General features: G+C 44.5%; 1 protein-coding gene across 1 annotated transcript; it reads left to right on the plus strand.

Annotated features, from left to right (window-relative positions):
- Positions 1-1,547: 1,547 nt before the first annotated feature.
- On the plus strand, positions 1,548-21,642 carry LOC128846517 (immunoglobulin gamma-1 heavy chain-like). Its single transcript, XM_054045669.1, has 7 exons — positions 1,548-1,616; positions 1,700-2,010; positions 8,912-8,960; positions 16,257-16,547; positions 18,013-18,075; positions 20,294-20,410; positions 20,889-21,642. The coding sequence occupies exons 1-6, from the start codon at positions 1,571-1,573 to the stop codon at positions 20,407-20,409; spliced, it is 876 nt and encodes a 291-aa protein (XP_053901644.1). The 5' UTR covers positions 1,548-1,570; the 3' UTR covers position 20,410; positions 20,889-21,642.
- The last annotated feature ends 198 nt before the right edge of the window (positions 21,643-21,840 follow it).

The raw sequence follows: 21,840 nt of genomic DNA on the forward strand, positions 1-21,840 counted from the left end.
TGACATTTTCTTTCCTTTGAGAAGAAGAGATTAAACTGAAATATGGGACTGATCCAAAACAAACTGAAGTCAATGGGAGTCTTTCCACTTACTTCAGTTCCTTATGGATCAGGTCCTACAGGAGTTAGTGTTATGTCTGGGGATTTCAAACTGGCTAGGGAGTGAGCTGATAAAATTCCATGAGAATTCAATACAAGTCAGGCATCTAACTGCCTTCGGCTCCTTTGCACATCCCAGTATAATTAACTGGAGTTATATCTATAGCAGTAATTAGCCCTGGTACGCAGGGGACTTCTTTCCTAGTCAGAGTTCACTCTATAGAAAAAGATCCTTATTTCAGGCCCTATTATATCTTTTTTTATGGAAAGGGAAACTTTAATGCCCATCAGAGTATGGAAGTTTTTGCTTAAAACCAAGCTATTGGTTTTATGAGAGGTATTCCTAGAAAATTTAAATACAGGCTTCCCATTTCCTGGTTCTACTCCCAGGAGAAAATATGCCGTTGGTGTTCATTTCTTTTGTCACCTTGGCTTTCCCAAGAGGGAAGTATTTACTGAGCAGTGTGGTCATTATCTTTCTGTACAACGTGTGTTAGTAGCAGAGTTTGTCAAGAAACAGCTGGGAAGGAAAATTATAATTTTTTAGGTTTTATTTTCCAGATTTTATAATGCTGGAATTTGAAAGTTCATTGACATTTTGCAGTTTGGAATTATTTTGATGAGCTCTTCAGTTGTTTGAAGAAGAAAGGGAGACTTTATGTCAATGATTGTGAAAAATAGATTTTAGGTTTAAATTAAAATTTGAAAATTCATCCGTAGGACCCAATCATTCAACCACTTTGGCACATACTGAAATTTACTCATGTAAGGATTCCCATTGAAGTCAATAGGGTTACTCATGTACACAAAGTTGACACACGCTTTAGTCTTTGCAGGCCAGACAGGAAGAATGCTCCTGATATTAACATGCTAGCCCAGGATTTAGAAGACAGGAGGTCTGCCACAGGCTTTCTATGTGACTGCAAGGAAGTTCAGTGGGGCCAGATGTTTAAAAGTATTAAGGCACCTAAAGATGCCGATAGACATGTAGTCAAGTTTTCAGAAGTGATTTCTATTAGAGTTATTTGTCTGCCCTTTTGAAAATCCCACTAGGCACCTATCTGCTTCCGTAGGCACCCAAATATCTTTTGAAAACTGGCTCTTAGTTTCTCAATGCCTCATGTGTAAAACTGGGATGAAACTTCCTATCTCACTGGTACATAGTGAGGATAAATACACTACAGACTGTGAGGTGCTCACACACCACAGCAATGCAGCCATATAAGTAGCTAAGAGATAAATCTGTGGCATACCTCATTACTTGGACTCTTTGAGTCTATCATGCAAGTTACCAGCCTTACTCCTCCTGGCTCTCGGGTTCTGCACTTTTTGAGGGTGGTGTGATCTGCATATGCAAATAAAGAGGAAATGTCTTCCTTTTTAAAAGACGGTGACTGGTCCTCAGTGGATGCTCTTTGCAGCAAAAAGAGTCACAGTGTTCTGCTACTGTAGGGTTGTGGAGAAGAATAACCATGACATGTTGGTTCAGTTTTCTTCTCTTGTTGGCAGCTCTCCCAGGTAGGTGAATTTCACTGGGACAAGGAAGGGGAAAAACAGAACTAGACAGAAGAACTCTCACCCTGCTTCTTCTTTCTCCACAGGGGTAAAGGCTCAAATCCAGCTGGTCCAGTCTGGGGCAGAGGTGAAGAAGCCGGGGGAGTCTGTGAAGATGTCCTGTAAAGGATCTGGTTATACATTCACTAGCTATGCAATCAGCTGGGTTCGACAGGCTCCCGGGAAAGGGCTGGTTTACATAGGATGGACTAACACAAATACAGAGGTGCCTACTTATGCGGATAGTTTTAAGGGGAAAGTCACAATGACCCTGGACACATCCCTCAGCACAGCCTTTCTACAAGTGAGCAGCCTCAAAGCTGAAGACACGGCCGTTTATTACTGTGCCAGAGGCACGGTGAGAGAAACCTCATTCAGAGTCATTCAAAAAGGAGAAGTGGATTTCCTCCTGGTGTGTGACAACATCCACTTATTACATTAATAAGCAGCATCATTATTTCACTGCTACATTCTGCACACTTGTGTCCCTGCTATCCACCTGTTGTGGGAAAGTCCAAGTCTCCCAGGGAATTTGAACATCCTGTTCCTGTAGGTTTCTGATGGGTACGGAGTATACGTAGCCCTAAGCTGCTCTGAAAATCTCATCCTCACATTGTCCTCTCTTTGGGGCATTGATCTTCATTTTCTTAGGGATGCATGTGACACCTAGCACCATGAAGGTCTGATCTCTGACTGTGGCCTCAAAATGCTATAATAGTAATATTAATATAAGTAACAAATGTGTCCCCACACTGACATGCCAGAGCCATTTACAGAGATGTGCACCCCAGGGTACAGATTCTCAGCTGGTATAAATAAGCATAGTGCCACTGGCTGTGATGGAACTAAACTGGTTTATGCCAGCTGGGAATCTGGCCCCATTGACTCCATGGAGAGATGTTGATTTACAGCAGCTGGGATTCTGGTCCCATTGAAACTAGTGCTTTGTTTATTTTTTTTTGGGGGGGGGAGAATATTCAATTTTTTGATATTTTCACTGAAAAGTCAATTTTGTGATTTTTTTAAAAAACTGTTTTTTTTTTGGGGGGGGGGGGGAGAAGAAGCCCATTTCCCAGCACCCTGCAGGCCGATTCTTGGTTTGGTTCTGTGAAAGTTATGGCTGAGGCTTTTAAAAATGATGGAGTAAAGCTAGGCTTTTAAATTTGCATGGGGTACATTTTTCAGTAGTACTTGGGTGAGTTAGGAGCTTAAGTCCCATTTTCAAAATTCATTTTGGGACATGGGAGCCTGAGGCTTGGTCTACACTAGAGAATTAGGTCAACATAAGGCAGCTTATGTTGATCTAATTATGTCAGTGTCCACACTACAGCCTTGCTGCTGCCGATGTAAGTGCCCTACTACCCTGACATAATAACTCCACCTCCAAGAGGCACAGGGCTTATGTTAGTGTAGTTTACACTACGCATGAAAGCCTAACTACATAGGACTATGCAATTTGAGTTACGTTAATAGCATAACTCAAGTCGACGTAGCTTAGATCTACTTTCCGCGGGGTCCACACTACGCGATGTCAACGGGAGACTCTCTCCAGTTGACTCCCCTTAGTCTTCCTGTTCCAGTGGTGTAAGGAGTCAACAGGAGAGCAATCTGTGGTTGATTTAGCAGGACTTCACTAGACCCACAAAATCGATGGCCAAAGTATTGATCACAGTGTGTCCTTAGGACATGTCTACACTACAAAATTAGGTCAAATTTATTTAAGTCAACATTTAGCCTCTGATTTTACAAAGTCGATGCTGCATGTCCCCACTATGCACATTCCGTCGACACAGCACATCCTCACTACCATGGGTAGCATTGACGCACGGAGCGATGCACCGTGGGCAGCTATCCCACAGTTCCTGTTGCTGACTGGAATTCTGGGTTAGCCTCCCATTGCCTGATGGGACAAAAACATTTTCGCGAGTTATTTGGGTACATGTTGTCAGCTTCCCATGATGCACTTGCCTCCTCCCTTCCTCCCTCCCTCCCTGAAAGCAACAGCAAACAATCATTTTTGCTCCTAAGCCTGGGTTACACATGCAGTTGCCATAGCACAGCAAGCATGGACTCTGCTCAGATGTACGCTGTTGTCGTGAGCATCACAAACACCTCGCGCATTGTCCTGCGGTATTGGCAGAGCCTAGCCAGGAGTCGCCGTGCGGAAGAATCTGATGCCACACAAACAGCTGTGCTGGAAGCCATGGAATGGAGCAATTCGCACACGCTGGCAGCGGCAGCCGGGCTTGTTGACACAGTGGAATGCCTCTTCTGGGCCTGGGAAACAAGCACAGACTGGTGGGACCGCATCATGATGTGGGTATGGGATGAGGAGCAGTGGCTGCATAACTTTTGACTGCATAAGGCCACTTTCATGGAACTTTGTGAATTGCTTTCCCCAGCCCTGAAGTGCAGAAATTCCAAAATGAGACCTGCTTTGACAATTGTGAAGCGAGTGGTGATAGCCCTGTAGAAGCTTGCAATGCCAGATTGCTACCGGTCAGTCGGGAATCAGTTTGGAGTGGATAAATCTACCATGGGGGCTGCTGTGATCCAAGTAGCCAGGACAATCAATTCACTTCTGCTAAGAACGGTAGTGACTCTGGGAAATGTGCAGGGCATAGTGGATGGCTTTGCCATGATGGGATTCCCTAAGTGTGGTGGGGCGATAGACGGAACACACATCCCTATCTTGGCACCAGACCACCTTGCCAAAGAGTACATAAACCATAAGGGCTACTTCTCAATGGTGTTGCAAGTGCTAGTGGATCACAAGGGCCATTTCACCGACATCAACGTGGGATGGTCGGGAAAGGTACATGACACGCGCATCTTTAGGAACTCCAGTCTCTTCAGAAAGCTTACAGAAGGAACTTTATTCCCAGATCAGAAAATTAGCATTGGGGATGTTGAAATGCCAATAGTTATTCTTGGAGACCCAGCCTACCCCTTGCTCCCGTGGCTCATGAAGCCGTACACAGGCAGCCTGGACAGCAGTAAGGAGCAGTTCAACCCTAGGCCGAGCAAGTGCACAATGGTGGTAGAATGTGTCTTTGGATGTTTAAAGGGGTGCTGGCGCTGTTTACTCACTGGGTTAGACCTCAGTGAAAGCAATATTCCCATTGTTGTTGTTGCTTGCTGTGTGCTCCATAATAGCTGTGAAAGTAAGGGGGGAAAGTTTCTGGTGGGGTGGGGGGTTGAGGCAGATCGCCTGGCTGCCAATTCTGAGCAGCCAGGCACCAGGGCAGTAAGAAGAGCACATCGAGGTGCACTGCATCTCCAAGAAGCTTTGAAAACCAGTTTAATGAATGACCCAACACGAATGTGACAGTTCTGTGTGTTGTTCCTTACCAACCTGCCCCCTTTTTCGCATATACTGCCCTGTAAACTAACCCCCACCAACCACAGTGTGCACAGTGAATAAAGAGCCTCTTGTCCTCAATTCATGCATTTTTATTATGCTAACAAATCCTGAACAGAGACAGCACCGAATGGCAATGATAACCAGGTAAGGGCCTGATAACACAGGGAGGGAGGGGCAGGGACATACGGCTAATTACAATCGCTGTGGGAATGAGAGCTTTCTGCTCCATGAAACATCCCCTGGAGCTGAGTTCAAGGGATAACGGACCCCCACACACATTTTAGGACATCTGGGAGAGGAGGATATGGAACTTGGTGAGGAAGGCAGCTGGTTCATCATTGGGGGCAGTGGGACTCCTAGGTCTAGCTGCCTTTCCTGAACCTTAACCAGACACCTCAACATGTCTGTTTGCTCCCCTATAAGCTGCAACATCTCCTCTTGCATGTCACGGTCTTGTTCCCTGCATGCTTTCCTGCCCTCTTGGCCAGTGCGTATGCTCTGAGAGTGTGAACCTCCATGCATGGAGCTGATCCCTGTCAGCCTCATAGGAACACATCAAATCACAGAACATGTCTTCCCCTCTGCACTTTTTTTGCCTTCTAATCTGGGACAGCCTTTGTGCTGGAGTGGAGGAAGCATCCACAGACAAAGTTGCAGCTGCAAGGAAAATAAAACCCCACAAGGGTAGCCTTACAGAACATATTTGTTGAAAACAGAAGGTTAACTCTTGCAATGAATGGAACACTTCACAGCAGTAAATACATTCCCTGAGGTGCTCGGCCAATTTTGTGTTTTAAAAGAAGAGCCTGCCAGTAAGGTACAGCACACAGCAGAGCACTGGGCAGCAGATTTCGGTTTGCAGGCAGGCATGGTGAGCACACACGAAAGGGTAGGTACATGGGGACATTTTTTGGTGGGGAAACTCTTGGCACATAAACAGGCTTTTCTGGGGAGCACCCTTTGCATGGCTGGACTGGCCACCACTGTATCCCGATTGTTTACCTCAAATTAAACAGTAACCACAATTGCCTTCAACCCCTGTAGTGTGATTAGAAGTGTGCACTCGCAAAAGGTGCCTTCCCCGCCATCACAGTCCTGCACCAGTGGATCCTGGGAGGGGATTGGCTCCAGAGTTAGGAAAAAGTCCTGACTGTCAGGGAGAATGGATCCTCCGCTTGCCTGCTGTGCATTCTCCTCCTTCTCTTCCTCAACAACAATGTCCTCCTCGTTGTTGCCCATGGCCGCCTTGGTCCCCTGGGAGGTATCCACGGAGAGTGTTGGGGTCCTGGTCGGGTCCCTGCCTAGAATCGCATGCAGCTGCTCATTGAAGCAGCATGTCTGTGGCTCTGCACCAGAGTGACTGTTCACCTCCCTTGTCTTCTGGTACACTTGTGTGATCTCCTTTATTTTCACACAGCACTGCTGTGTGTCCCTGGTGTAGCCTCCCCCCCCCCCCCCATGCCCTGTGCGATTTTGGCATAGATGTCAGCGTTTCTTCTGCTGGTTCGGAGCTCTGCCTGCACAGACTCTTCTCCCCACACAGCGATCAGAGCCAGTGTCTCCTGCATGCTCCACGCTGGAGCGCGTTTGCGTACCTGGGCAGCCATGGTCAGCCGTGGTGGTGAGCTTTCCACACTGATCAAACAGGAAATGAAATTCAAAAGTTCCCAGGGCTTTTCCTGTGTACCTGGCTGAAGAGCAGTGGAGTTGAAAGTGATGTCTAGAGCGGTCACATTGGAGCACTCTGGGACACCTCCCGGAGGCCAATCCCATCAAATTACACAGCGTTGTGTCTACACTACCCCTAATTCGACCCAGGAAGGTCAGCGCTAGTGCTACTCCTCTCGCCGAGGTGGAGTACAGGCATCGATTTTAGAAGCCCTTTATTGCAGCAGAAAGGGCTCTGGAGTGTAGACAGGCATTATAAATTAGACCCAACACAGGGAATGTCGATCTAACGCCGTAGTGTAGACCAGGCCGTAGTCTCACTGACTTTAATGAAACACTGGCTCCCAGGGGCCACATTTTCAAAGGTATCTAGGCATAAAGTTGCAGCTGGTGCCCAATTGTGATGCTTGTTCTGAGCTTGATGAGTCATCTGAGGTAATTACCTGCCAGTTCTAAGGGTCCAGCCAATCCACAAGCTAGGGTCTAACCAAGTGACCCCCAAGGCAGGCTCCTCGTGAAAGCAGCCAGCACAGTCTGCCTGGTGTTGCTACCTTGCTGAGATGTGCCCAGATGTGCCTGGTAGTTCTGATGGACTGCTCCTGCTCCAGCCATAGCCAGTCACCAGGCTGCCCTGTCACCAATGGGATTTTCAAACAGTGCCTAAGAAGGTTAAGGGCCAGATTTGTAACGGTATTTAGGCACCTAGTGGGATTTTCAAAAGTCTCTATGTGGTAATTCCCATTGGTTTTAGGCATCTAGATGCTTTTGAAAATCTCACCAGGCACCTAAATACCTTTACAAATTTGGCCCTAAATCCCTAACTCCATGTATTCCAAAGAGAGTTAGGCTCCTAAGCTACTTAGCTCCTTTTAAAAATCCCACTAGGTGTCTATCTGTACCTATAGGTGCCTAAATACCTTTGTTAATCTGTCTCCAAATCCCTTAGGTAGCTTTGAAAATCTCAGCCTCTGTGTCTAACTTCCTTAGGCTCCTTTGAAAATGCCAGTCTTGAACTGAAGCTTTGGGCTCCCCCCAAGTCTGAAAATCTTGGCCCCGTCTTCATGTTGCCGAGGCTGGAATGAAGCTGTGGTAAGCAACCGCTTTGATTTTCTTGGAACAGTCCCTGAGAAGTCACATGGCTGCAGGCACTCTCACAGCTCTGTACCGTGAGACAGAAGAGGGATTTTTGTAATGAGGTGTAGCACTGTGTCTGGGTGGGGTACGAGCACAGTGACACAAACTCCATAGAGTGCCGTACAAAAACCTGCCGATGAAGGAAAAGCAATATTTCGTGGGGAAAAATACAGTAACCCGAAATTTCAGAGGAGGTAACTACAGTACTTTTTATTCTTTTTCTCCCTATTTCCATGTAGCCCCCGAGAAACAGTTTGAGCAATATCCTAAGAGCTGGGAAGAAGGTTTAGCTCAGAAGCATCTTCTGGAATAAAGTCTTTGGAATCATTCAACTACAGAATGATTTTTTCTCATTTTTGGCAGAAATAGGACACGATACACACTTCCTGGCTCTGGATAATGTGTCTTGTAAGGATAAAGTCCTGTTTTTAGTCCTCTGTCTTGGCATGTCCACGGAGGTCCTAGAGACCTATTCTTCAGCAGGCTACAAACAATGTGGATACAGATAAACTCATCTTCGGGAAAGGGACCACTGTCACAGTAGAACCAAGTAAGTACAAAGCTTTGTATGTTTAAAATTACACTCGAAGGGAAGGGGAGCATTGCTCCGTGGTTCCACACAGAAATGATTTTGCTTTCTGGGGTCTGAGAGGATTTTCTTGCCAGCTAAAGACTCAGCTCAGATGCATTGCATAGCTCCTTTGGCCCTAGCGGTCCAGATTCCCAACTTGTGCAAACCGGCATCACTCCATAGGCGTCAAAGGGCCAGATCCCTCCCTGGAGTAAATTGGATGTGGCTCTATTGGAGTAAGTGGACCCGATCCCTAGCCGGTGCATATCTGCATAGCCACAGCGGAGCAAGTGGTCTACATCCTGAGCTGATATATATTGGTGTAGCTCTACTGAGTCAATGGAGTTACACCGATTTACACTGGCTCAGGATCTGGTAATCCGGGCCAGATTTGGTGTAAAAATGCCTCAGCGCCCTAAACGTCAGTGGCTTTGCAGGGTTTTAGGTCAGTTCAGAACGCAGGCCCCAGGGTTGAAGGCTGATGCTCTAGAGGTTTTGCGATGGCTCTCTAACTCTGTGGAGTATGAGAAACTGATTTTCGGGAGCGGCACCAAAGTGACTGTGGAACCAAGTAAGTAATTCATCCACGAAAAGAAGCGTGAGCGTTTTTCACGTTCCTGAAATAATTTTGTAATAACCTGGGGCTGAAGTTTCGAAAACTGCCTAAGCAATTGGGATGTCCAAGTTCCTCCAGAATGAATGGGAATTGGGTGTCCAAATTGCTTGGATGATTGGGAAAATGTCACCCATGAAATGTAAGGTTCTATTTAGAAAAGTAATTACAGTTTTCAGAGAGGGTTGAAATATAGGGTGGATCAATGGGACAACTTTATAAGTGGTTGCTGGATTTCTTTGTCTCGAGTTCTGTGGGTGTAAACTGAAGAAATTGGAGTAGGTGGTCGTTGTTGGTTTTTGTTTTGGAAAGTGAAGCTCTAACTTAAAGGGAAAAGATCTGGGGTTTGTGAGTCAGTTCATGAAGTTCCAGAATTTCTCTGAGCGAGATGGAACATGTAAGTTTTTGTAGGGCCCATTTGAAGTGTGTTAACACATGGCCCTTGATCTTTGGGAAAGGCACTCAGCTGAGAGTTGAACCACGTAAGTATTTATCAAGTGTATTTTTGAGCTTTTGGGGAAGGGTATAGTGGTGGAAAGGTTGATTTTATTGTTCAGAAATATCCAACTCTGTATAGAAACTGACAGCAGAACAGTTCTTGGTTGATGATGGGTAAAATTTTCAAAAGCAGCCAAGGCTTAGATGCTCAAAAGTCTTATGTGCCTAATTTCCATTGAAATCACGTAGACACTTAGTCAGTCACATAGACTTTCAATGAGGCTTCAGCTCCTAAGGTCCAGATTTAAATGTATTTCGGTGACTACCGCTGTCGAAAGGTGCCTCGTAAGATTTTTCAAAAGCACCTAGATCTCTAACTCCCATTGAAATCAATGCATCTCGACCCGTTTGAAATCCCCACCAAGTGCCTATCTGCATCTTGAAATACCTATAAAACCAGCCTAAGTGAACCTAAATACCTTTACAAATCTAGCTTGTGGGTGCTTTTGAAAATGTTACCCTTGAAAACCCAATTCCCATGAAAATGACAGGATTTGGGTGTCCAAATTCCCTAGGCAACGTTATATGTTTTCAACCTTTTGCATACTTCATGAAGGAGATTTCCCAGAAATGCTGAAGGAAGCTAGGAGCACAGTTCCCTTGGCACTTTTGAAAAGCTTTTCCTCCATGAACATAGCACAGAGAGCGTTCAGTCATACATACCTCTGTATATTTAAAAGTTGTTGGGTGAGGTGGGTTAAGGAATAGTTGGATATAGGGAGAAGCTTAATATTCTGTGTGAATTTTTGCATTTTTTAACAATCTTGTTTTATATTGATTTTTTTGAGAACACTGTTAAAAGAAGTGATAAAAAATTGCCTTGAGGTGGGAGGTACAATCAATTGCGTTCATTAGTGAATCTAGAAAACGTGTATACGATTTGGGTCCTTGTTGCTGTTAAAACCCAGTAGAGTGAATTCCTAGCATGGAAATATCTGCTAGTCCAGCTTCATTACAATCAGACGGGCCAGATCTCCAGCTGGTGCCAATCAAGAGAAACCAGTGAGGCCAAATGCTCACCTGGTGTAAATGGATGTAGCTCATATGAAGTCTGTTGGACCAGCGCCCCAGGCCCTGGGCCCTGGGCCAGGTCAGCAGCTGAGGTAAATGGACATAACTCCAGTGAAGTCAATCGGGTGGGAATCTCGGGGGGTGTCATTTGCCAAAGCGCTATTGATTTTATAGAACCTCAGATGACAAGTCCAGAAGGGACCGTTGTGATCATTTAATCCGACCTCCTGTATATCACCGGCCACAGAACTTTCCCCAAAATAATTCCCATCGAATATCTCTTGAAGAAACATCCCATCTTGACTTAAAAATGGTCAGTGCTGGAAAATCCCTTGGTAAACTGTTCCACTGGTTAATTATCCCCAGTGTTAAAATATACACCTTGTTTCCAATCTGAATTTATCTAGGTTCAACTTCCAGCCATTGGATCACGTTAAACCGCTCTCTGCTACATTGAAAACCCATTATCAAATATTTGTTTCCTATGTAGATACCTATAAACTGTGATCAAATCACCCCTTAACCTGCTCTTTGTTAAGATAAACAGGTTCAGCTCCATGAGTCTATCACTTTCAGGCAGGTTTTCTCATCCTTTAATCATTCATCTTCTCTGACCCCTCTCCAATTTATCAACCTCCTTCTTGAATTGTGAGCACCAGAGCTGGACACAGGATTCCAGCAGAGGTTAAAATAAACTGTCTATTCCCCCTTTCTGCACCCAAGGGCGGCATTGCCCTTCTGATCTCTGTAACCCAGCTATGCCAACTTGCACCACCCAAGAATCTGTCCCAGTGCAGTTGTGCCAGCAGCTCCGCACTTTGAGAGTGTCAGAGATCAGAGCACGTTTCAAGGTGTTCTCTGATAAGAGCAGCCCGGCTCTGGGGGTCTCTAGCAAAGCTGTGTTCGTGTAGCTAGGAAAGACCAAAGCGGGCTCTCTAGGCACACCGTTTTTGTACTGCCGCGTGTAACAGTGCCACAACAGCTCTTCTCTTCGGCAGCGGGACCCGGCTCACGGTGGAACCAGGTACGTACTTGTTATGCTTCAACGTCTCGGAATCATTATTGCCTGGGGCTAAGAATTGTTCCTATTCGGGTGACTAAAGATAGGCTCCCAGGCATCGACTTTGGCACCTCAGTGAAGGGGTGACTTTTAAAAGCGCTGCGCTCCGGCCGCTGCCGCGCTCCTCAGGCCAGTCCCAAAGACATACAACTTTCGGCCGGAGCCGCTGTGTGTTCAGGGGAGAAGCCGCTTATCGAGCCATCTAAACAAGGATTCAGGGGCCTAGGGTTTGGCGCTGGAACGGTGGCCTGTGGGTTTATGCTGGGGCTTTCTAACAGAGCCTAGGTGAGTTAGGTACACAAGTCCCTCTGATTTCAGCACCTAGTTCTCTTAGGCACCTTTGAAAATCCCCGTGTTAAATCTAATCCGGAACCCTCACCTTAAGCTAACAATTGTCTGTGGGGTGAGCTCGGGCAAGTCCTAAATGCGATTCAGTTTCTCCATCTGTGAATGAGGATAATGAGACCGTATCCCCTTTGCAAAGCTCTCAGAGACTCGTGTATGGGAAGCGCTGTATGAGCGCGAGGCGTTATTTGTTACCATTATTGGTTGAGAACTCACCCCTGAGACCACCAGAGTGTGTTGTGGGGCGGGGGTGGGGAATGGAAAGAACTGCAGTGTCAAAAGTTTCCCCTTGCAAATAACTTAAGACCAAAGGGATGCTGGAAACTTCTCGCAGTTGGCAGAGATTGTTCTTTAGGGTTGGCATTTTCAAAGCCTCTTAGTGGATTTGGATGCTAAATGGCCATTAATATTAACAGGAATTATCCCAAATCTTTGAGAACCTCAACTTGGTATACACTTTATTTCCCATCAAGTGCTTTAGCCAGGGGTAAAATATCAGGGAGTATTTGTCAACCTTAAAAATACCTCCCTAAATGATCACATTTCCTCAGTAGAGATCGCAGGTTCCTACACAGCCATTTCCCCCTTTGTTAGGAAAGGAATTAACTCATTTCAGTGGGAATGGAAGAGCAATTGGTCTGAGCTAGGTGTGTGCTAGAGAAATGCTGCAGGTGCCCAACCCAGAGCTGGGACTCGGGGTGAGAATTTAGCAGTGTGTTTACCACTGTGAAACTCACGTTTGGAAATGGGACTAAACTCACAGTCCAGCCAGGTGAGTGGGGGCAAAAAAAAAGTTTGAAGGCTTCGCATAAACTAATAGTGAAGGCTGAGGTTTTGCAAGGAGCCTAAGGGACTTAGGCACCCAGATCTCATTGAATTTCAAAGGGAATCTGACACCTAAATCCTTACAGTTCCTTTGAAAATCCCAGCTTTGGGGCAAGATAGTGACACCCTGATGTTCATGAATCTTTTACTCCACAAGAGGCCCCATGATTTTAACAGGGTCATGCACAGAAGATGCTAATAAATGCGAGTAAAGTTCTCAGAACTTGGCCCCTAGATTCCAGAAGGTAATCCAGAAATTCACAGATTTCAGAGCACTTTCCAATCAGGTTTTTTTGAAGAGCCTTCTCATACTGTGTGCGAAGTGCTGATTCTTTAATATTTGGGAAAGGCACGACTTTGGCTGTGGAACCAAGTAAGTGTTGTATGTTCATCTCTCTCACTCTTTAGTCTGCACCTTTTCCCAGCATTAAATTCACTTTTTCTTTCAAAAGAGAGAGAGAGAGAGAAATTCTCTGGTTGTTCTGGCGCTACAAAGAAGTACAAAGATAAAGAGTGGGTTTTTTCTTCATAAAAACGTTTCTTTCCCATTGTTAATTCCATTTTTTCCTTTGCACTGGAGAAGAACGTTATCCAGGCTGAATAAATATAGTTGGCTGAAAATTTTTGACCAACGCTTTTAAACATTGAAAATAAACATTCCCCCGCAAATCCCTTATGTTCAAAACCTGTCAGCTGCTTTGAAAACATTCAGGTTTTTTGTATTTTTGAACGATACATTTAATCATTTTTAAATTGAGATTTTGATTGACATGTTTTCCTTTCCTGAAAACGGCATTGTTTGATGCTAGGAGTCATTTTTATAGCCCTTTTGATATTGTTATTGCTAAAAGTTAAGAGAAATCTTCCTGGAAAAAAAGGAAGGGCATTTCCAAACCAGGAAAATGGAGACACATTTGAAACAAATGTCCCTGTTTCTACTGGCACGACTGAGGCCGAGAAGTAGTTACAACCAGCTGAATTTTCAGATTGAAGTGATCTGAGAGACTTCCTTTAGAGTAGGGTTTAAGACAAACTATGCAGTTATCTGCCTGGAGAGAAAGTGCTGGGCTTGGAAAGCTCCCACTGTGACTTTTGGAAGTGGAGTTAAGCTTTTGGTTGAGCCCAGGAAGGAACAGCTAGGTTGTATCGTCTATAGTGTTTGATTCCCATTGCATAAGCCAAAGGGAGATGTAGCGTCTCCATTTCACTGGTGCAAATCAGGCTTCCTCTGAAGCCACTCTTAGAGCAGCCTCTTGAGTTCTGTGCCTGGCCCTGCAGCACTGTGCGTGGGAGACCAGAGCTCTGACTTTTGGCAAAGGCACTAAGCTTTCTGTTGAGCCCGGTAAGTATCATTTTTGTTATCTTTGATATGTCAGTTGACTGCATTGCTACAGGTTCGCAGCTGGTGCAAACCAGCACGGCTCTGCCTACAGTGCAGCCACGCTGGTTCTAGGTCATCCAGCAGTTTGACCTGCTGTTTCCAGTGCCTAGATAATGGGGGTATGCTGAGCCAAATTATCCCCTCCTAAATCCGGAGTTTCAGAGGAGCAGCCGTGTTAGTCTGTATCCGCAAAAAGAACAGGAGTACTTGTGGCACCTTAGAGACTAACACATTTATTATAGCATAAGCTTTCGTGGACTACAGCCCACTTCTTCGGATGCATACATACTCTAAGGTGCCACAAGTACTCCTGTTCTTAAATCCGGAGTGAGGCCATTAACAGGAATTGTGTTCCCACGGAGAGAGTCCGGCTTTAATGACTTTTATGACTATCAGTGGAGATAGGAGGTTGGAGATTCATTTCGCACTCAGGTTCTGAGGGATCCGTTTGCAATGTCGGGTTTGTCTCACAGGGGCGGGCTGCACAATACAGGGATCACGGTACGGGGCTGTCAATAGGATAGGCCAGGCCAGGGAAGAGCTGTCTCATGTACCTGTTATTTTTATTGTAAGTTAAATTAACAAAATATCCTGGAGACCCAACACAACTGGAAAAGCAGCACATCTCTTAGCAGTGCAGAACTCGATCGCTTTGCGGGGTGTTATTGCGCTCTAGCTGGTGTGAACTGAAAGATTTCCCATCGAACTTAGCGCTGTTGCTGATTTACACCGGGGGGGATTTGGCCCTTTGATAGGCTCGAGCTCTTAGGTCAGTTTGCACCACCCCATTGAATCCCATTGATCTATGGCTGATTGGCGCCAGCTGGTGTTTGGTCCCACTGACTCCAATGCAGCAACGTGGATTTATATCAGAGGCAACTTGGTTTTTCTTCATATGTACATAATTGTCAACATCTACTTCACACCTCAGAAAACCCTGGCGACGAGCAGTTAAATTTCAGGCACTGACAGTGCCCCTGTATCCCTCAGGCCATTCCATGTTAACTAGGTTTTCTGGGTATTCACGTTAATGAAACATTTTGAGACACCAGCATGAAGTGGTCTGATGAAATCAGATTTGTTTGCCTTTAAAGTGCCCATAATAACACTTCTCCAGAGAGGGTTCTGTTCCTTGGTTCACTCACACATGGGAAACACATTTAAAAGATGCAGTAAGAGTTGAAAAATATTGTTATAGCTCTTAGTAGAATTGCAAAAGTTTCTGTGGAAATCGGCAGCTGTAAATGAATAAAGGATTTTTGTTTTTTGCCGCCGTTACTAGGAGTGGTACTTTACTCCGGAAGTAGAGCCATGGTTTCTGGTGCATTCCTTGTAGAGCCAGGAGTAAAAGAGAGCAGAGTCGGTCACCCACTGACTGAACTTTCTCCCTTACCGTTATTGCGATGGTTATGTGTTTTGGCCACATCAAAAAGCCGTGGACCACGCAGAACCTTCCCGCGGGTGCATTTATAATTTCAGAACAGGTGCCAAGATGACGCCAATGCAGGATTAAATTATGCTGTTGAGTGTTATGCGATAGGTGTTCGGAGTTTGCTAATTTTAAGGCCTCCTTGTTAAAGACTGAAGTTCTCACTCGCACAGGAGAGGCTACTGATGCATGTGAGCTCTCACCAATATAAGTAAGTGTTAAGGACATAGGGAACCTGGGAATTGGTTTTGATATTCATATAAATGTCCACTCTTGAGTTTTCAGGCTGGGCTTTTGAGTGCACAACTCCTTTAGTCTCCTCTGAAAATCACAGCCATAGTTCCCATCTCTCTCCCCGTCTCTGTCTTCTGTAGTCCGTTCTGCGTCAGCACCTCTTGCTAGTATTTTCAGCAAGGATTCCAGCTGAAATCTAGAAATACGGGTTTTAAAAAATACCTCAGATGATGGTTTCTCCAATTACCATCAGCAGGGCCTGTATCCGAACCAGCAATTTGGAGATGTAGCCTCTATAGCCCATCACCATATCCAAAACTGAGGGGAAGGGATGCCCTTTCCATTGCTATATCTGACCCAGAGGCGAGAGACTCCATATTCTATGACTTTATTCTATGACCCTTAACCTAACTCTCCCTCCCTTTAGAGTTTAATCTAATTAAATTATAACCATCAATTATTTGTTTTCAGAAAATCCAGGGACTTCCAGTCCATCCATCTTTGTTGTGAAATCTGCACAGCCAAAACAAAGCGATGGCCAAAAGTTGACGGCGGCTTGTTTAGCTAAGGATTTCTACCCCAAGGCCATAGAAGTAAACATGAGTCATCAGGCAGGCTTGGTATACAAATCGGAAGAAGCCATTCTCTCTTCAAATGGGAAATACAGCATGATCCAGGTGGTGAAGGTTGACCCGAATGAAGAAGTGGAGTGCAATGTTAAACACGACGGAAAATCTTTTCAGAAAAAGCACCCTCTATCAGGTACAGTTAGTTATATGGCGCAAATGTGAATTTTATCATCGCTTTCCAGACGCACCTCATTTCATGGTGCGTCATAGTCCTGAATTCAAGGATACCCATCCCTACCCAGAAATGTTCGATAAAACTTCTAATGGGAGCTAGGGGCCGGATGTCCAGTGGTGTTTCAGTGCCCAAAGACAGAGCCCAAATATTTTGTTTCAAAAGCACCTAGGCAGTTCCTTCCTAACTCATTTAGGGCCAGATTTTTAATGGTATTTAGGTCCCAGTGGGTGTTAGGCACTTAGATGTTTTTGAAAAGTCCAACTAGGTGCCTAAATCCCTTTAAAAATCTCAACCCCGGTGACATTTTAAATAGCATCTAGACGTCTAACACCCATTAATCACTAAGGCACCTGAATGCATCTTTAGTCACTTTTGTAAATCTAACCCTAGATGGGAAATGTGTCAAACCCAATGATTCTGTGTTGAAAAATGAGCTTTTAAGAATATGAACAAATTTCCCCATTTAATGTTTCATGAATAATTGTGTGACATTTTAATCAAAGTTTTTAAGGAAACATTCTCGACAATATTATTGAAATGGTGATTAGAATTTTCAGTAATGTAAAGCTGGATTTTAGCTAAACAAAGAATTTTGAAAACGATTTGGATTCTATTTTTGATTTAAAAAAGACCAAGATAAAGTTTGAAAAAATAAACCATGGCTCAGGTTTGAACTTAGCAATGAAACTAACTTCAAAATGTACCTTTTTCTTGGTGAAACTATCCTTACATTTTTCAGCCAGCGCTAGTTGAAAATATTTCTATTATGACTTAGATTTTCACAGCCACCTCATGGATTTGGATGTTGAATTCTCATTTACAGAAATGGGAATTGGGATTACAAATCTCAACCTTAACTTGTGATCCAACTTCACATAAAGCCTCCTATTGACACCAGTGAGACTTGGATTAGGTGTTTAATGGAAAACGCACTTCGTTTCATTAAATTAATCACGGCTTTTCAAATATTTTGTTTCAAAACCTTTTCTTGGTGGAAAATAGGATTTTTTTTTAAGCATGGATTTTAACAGAAAGTGTCAGCTTTTTGAGAATTTTTTGATTTTTAGTCAGAAAAAAAAGATTTTTCCCCCCAAAAGGCTTTTGTTTTGGGCTGGTTTTAGCTGATTTCCACCACCACCCCAGTTTTCAGCTAAACTTTTGGGCCAGAATTGTTTGGGTTTTGGTTGCTGAACACCAAAATACAACGTGTTTTTTTGTTTTGTTTTGTTTTGTTTTTGACAGTATGTCTACTTTTTCTGTGGGGGGGAAATAAAAAAAAATTATGACCAGGTCAAAAGTTAATTTCAACCTGATTTTCAAACATTTTCATTCACTCATTACTGGGTGCGGGGAGGTTGTATTTATCTGTTGTTTCATAATTGTTTTAATTGAACTATATTTTCATTTTTCTCTCTTTCAACAGCTCCCATCTCGGCCCCAATCAATAACACTCAAGTGTGTGAATCTTCAAATTCCACGTTCGAAGGTTAGTTACCCAAAATAAAATGAAATATAATGAAGGGCCAGTGGGATTATGTTTGTTTGAGGGTGGGATTCAATGCGGATATTTGAAAATGGAATCTCTCCGTTGAAAAATAATGTTTAACGTTTGACTCTTTATGGAACACTGGCAGTTTGTTTGCTGAACACCAAAACACGTGTTTTTGTTTTGTTTTGTTTTGGACAGTATGTCTACTTTTTCTGTGTGTGTGTGTGTGGGGGGGGGGGGGGATAAAAAAAAATTATGACCAGGTCAAAAGTTAATTTCAACCTGATTTTCAAACATTTCCATTCACTCATTACTGGGTGCGGGGAGGTTGTATTGATATTTTTTGTGCTCTTTCCACACAGCAGTGCTGCTCACCAACAATCGTTATTCCTAGGGCCCTACCAAATTCACGGCCGTGAAAAACACATCACGGACTGTGAAATCTGGTCTCACCCCTGACATCTGGTTAGTGTAGGGGAGGGGCAGGGCAGGGCGCGCTTACCATGTGCCAGGCTCCAGATGCTAGCCCTGAGCGGGCTCAGGAGGGACAGGACTTCCTTTACCCCCACAGGGGCCACTCCCAGGGCTGAGTCAGACCCATCTCCGAGAACCTCCCACGGCTGCAGGAAGCTCCGGGGGGGCTGGCTGGGAGCCCAGCTCTGTAGGCAACACTGCCCCCACCAGCAGTGCAGAAATGGAGGTGGTAATACCACGACCTCCCCTAGCATTGCCTTAACCCCCCCCCCAGCAGCCCACTTTTGGGTCGGGAGCCCCACGGTTACAACACAGTGAAATGTCAGATTTTAAAAATTCTATGACTGTGAAATTGATGAAAATGGATGGTGAATGTGGGAGGGCCCTTGGTATGCATGGAGTCAGGTTGTCTGGAGTGGCTCACAACCATGAGGGCCTACCTCAGGGCAGACTGTCAAAAACAGGGCAGACACCCCAAACTGGTGGTGTGTTGTATAATAAGATTTCACCAACTCAGTACCAAATGGGAACTCCTGGATCACCGTACCAGGCTTACCATGGAGTCACAGACAGTCCCTTTTGATGCTCCAGTCTATCTTGCCACCCAGATAAATGGGACTTAGTCACTTACACCAAAAATCACACCACACTCAGGTTGCTTCCAGTCCCAAGAGACCAGTCACTTACCCCTAGAACAATTGGCGCCCTAGATCTTACACCAAAGACAACGCCTGTAGAGAATCATATAATAAACTATCGAAAGGTTTATTAATTAGGAAAAAGGAATAAGAGAGTTTCCTACAGGCTAAAGGAAGCAAACATAGACACACCAATGAGTTACCAGCTAATCCTAAGAGTGGCAGAGTTGTAGTGATCTGTCAATTCAAAGTGTTGTCAGGGCAGACCAAGGTGACAGAACTCTCTGCCCTTCAGAGTTCAAACAGCTAAAAAGATGGAAACTTTTCCGGTGGACTTGCTTTATTTCCTTCATTCAGCTTCCAAGCCCACAGGACCAGCTTCCTTGCAAGTAGCATTTCCCAGGTGCGATAGGGCCACTATACAATCCTTTGTATTGCAATGGTTCCTGGTGGCCCATCTGAGTGTGATGGTATATCTGGATGGGCAGGGGGACGGGGGAGGGGAATGAGTCTTCTGCCTGAGGTCGTAAGTTCAGAGCAAATATTGTTAAAGTTATAAAGCAAAACTTACATCTTTTCTACAGCCATGGCAAGTGGGACTGATGCATTGAGCACCTTACAAGCATCTGAGAGAGTCTAAATCCTGGAGACATTCTTAGAAGACTAATACCTATTTTGAGCAAAACTAACAAATAGGTGACCTGGTCTGGTCTCCAGCTATGAGTTTGTCAGTTCTTAGCTAATGCCTGCAGCCTGGGCAAGAACTGGCATCTGGCCTGCCAGTGTCACACACAGGCTGAATACAAATGAAATCCACAGTCTGGATAAAATAAAGGAATGCTACTTTGCCTGTCTGTGCAAAGTGTCTCTGTCTTCTCTCGCTCTAGATTGCTGTATTTTTCTTTAATTATTTGTGATTGTTTCGTTCAATCTTGTGCTAACTCTCCCTCTTTCTTTCTTTCTTTCTTTCTTTCTTTCTTTCTTTCTTTCTTTCTTTCTTTCTTTCTTTCTTTCTTATAATTTTTATTGAGGTGTTTCCCACTTTCTGCTGATATAAAACCATTTGATCCAAGGTATTCCCTCCCTCCTTTCCCCCCCCACAGAGCCAAACATGGAAAAAGTGAACATGCTGTCAGTGACTGTGCTGGGTCTGCGAGTTCTGCTTGCCAAAAGCATCGCCTTCAACATGCTCATGACGGTCAAGTTGTTCATTTTCTGAGGTAGGAACTCTTACTATCATAGTGTCCATTTTGGGGTTTAGGGGGTCATTGTTAGTGATTTTCAAAGGACTTTATGGGAGTTTTGGGATACGAAATCCCATTGAAAGCCAATGGGAGTCAATGGGCCAGATCTCCAGCTGGTATAATTCAGCCGTAACTCCACTGGAATCGATGGAGAGATCCCCAACAGGCATAAATTGTCTTCACACGCACTGATTCCATTTGCGGATGCAGATTCTCAGCAGCCTTCAGAAAGGAGGGCCGTGGTCAGGCGCCCAGAATGAGAGGTTGCTTTTGGAAATGTTGGCCTACGATGCCCAAAGTCACACAGAAAGCCTGAGAATCGAGCACAGATCTTCTGAGTCAGACTCTGGGCCATCAGCCATTACAGATCATCACCAGAGCGTAGACACCGGAGTGCCGGTTAGTGAAATGGACAGTGTCCACAATGTCTAACCACAGATCTATCGTTTCATAGGTTGTGACGAGTGAACCAGCAACGGGCTGAGGCCAGGAGACAGGGACCAGTGCCAGCGACTTCAGTTGGGGCAGATAAACCAGTGTAACGCTATTGGAGTGAGTTGGAACAAATCCCCAACTGGTGTAAATGGACGTAGCGCCTTCGGAGTCAATGGGCCACATCCCCAACTGCTGTCAATCGGCGACTTCAATACGTCTATCCCAATGATCACCTTCTCCGGATTTGTCCCCAGATCTTCTTTTCCATGTTTTAAATTATTCAATTTTTTCTGTTCCCCTTTCCCTTCATTGCTAGTTAGTTCTGACTCTTAACTGATGTATCACAAGATAGTAAGTACTTGTATTCTTTTTCAGTCTTCTGTTTAATAGGAATATTTAGCGGGAAGTTTCCCTACCACAGTATTATACTGAGGCTTCCAAATCTCTTAGGCAGCTTTGCAAAATCTCAGTTTGATTTTTTCACTATATAAAAATACTGTTTTATTGCTTAGAAAATCCATTCACAGCTGAAGGATGTTATCATTTTAGTGTAGAAAATTTGCTCGAGGTCTTCTCACTGGTATAAATTGGTACAACTCCATTGACTTCAACAGAGCTGTGCTGATATACACCAGCTGAGGATGTATTGACATATGTATTCACATTATTTTTAATAGCTAGTAATTTCACCTTGGAGATCTGTGCATTTATATGGAACCGGTGGTTGCAGCTTTCAGTGCTTACTACTGAAATAATAAAGGTGATTGTGTAAAAGGAAAGAACGACCTTTTCTTTTATCCTCTGTCTTCAGTGATTCTGAATTTATTCTAGTCATGGGTGAGTGGTTGGGTCTGAGCTAATCACCAAGGATTTTATTCAATGGCCACTGAAGTCCAGAAATCCAGGGGTTACAGCCATGAATTTCTGTGAATTGAGTTCATCTGTCTGTGGACTTGTTGGAAGAAAAACAC

Source organism: Malaclemys terrapin, chromosome 12, assembly GCF_027887155.1.
Source record: "Malaclemys terrapin pileata isolate rMalTer1 chromosome 12, rMalTer1.hap1, whole genome shotgun sequence".
In the NCBI taxonomy this organism is placed as follows: Eukaryota; Metazoa; Chordata; order Testudines; family Emydidae; genus Malaclemys; species Malaclemys terrapin.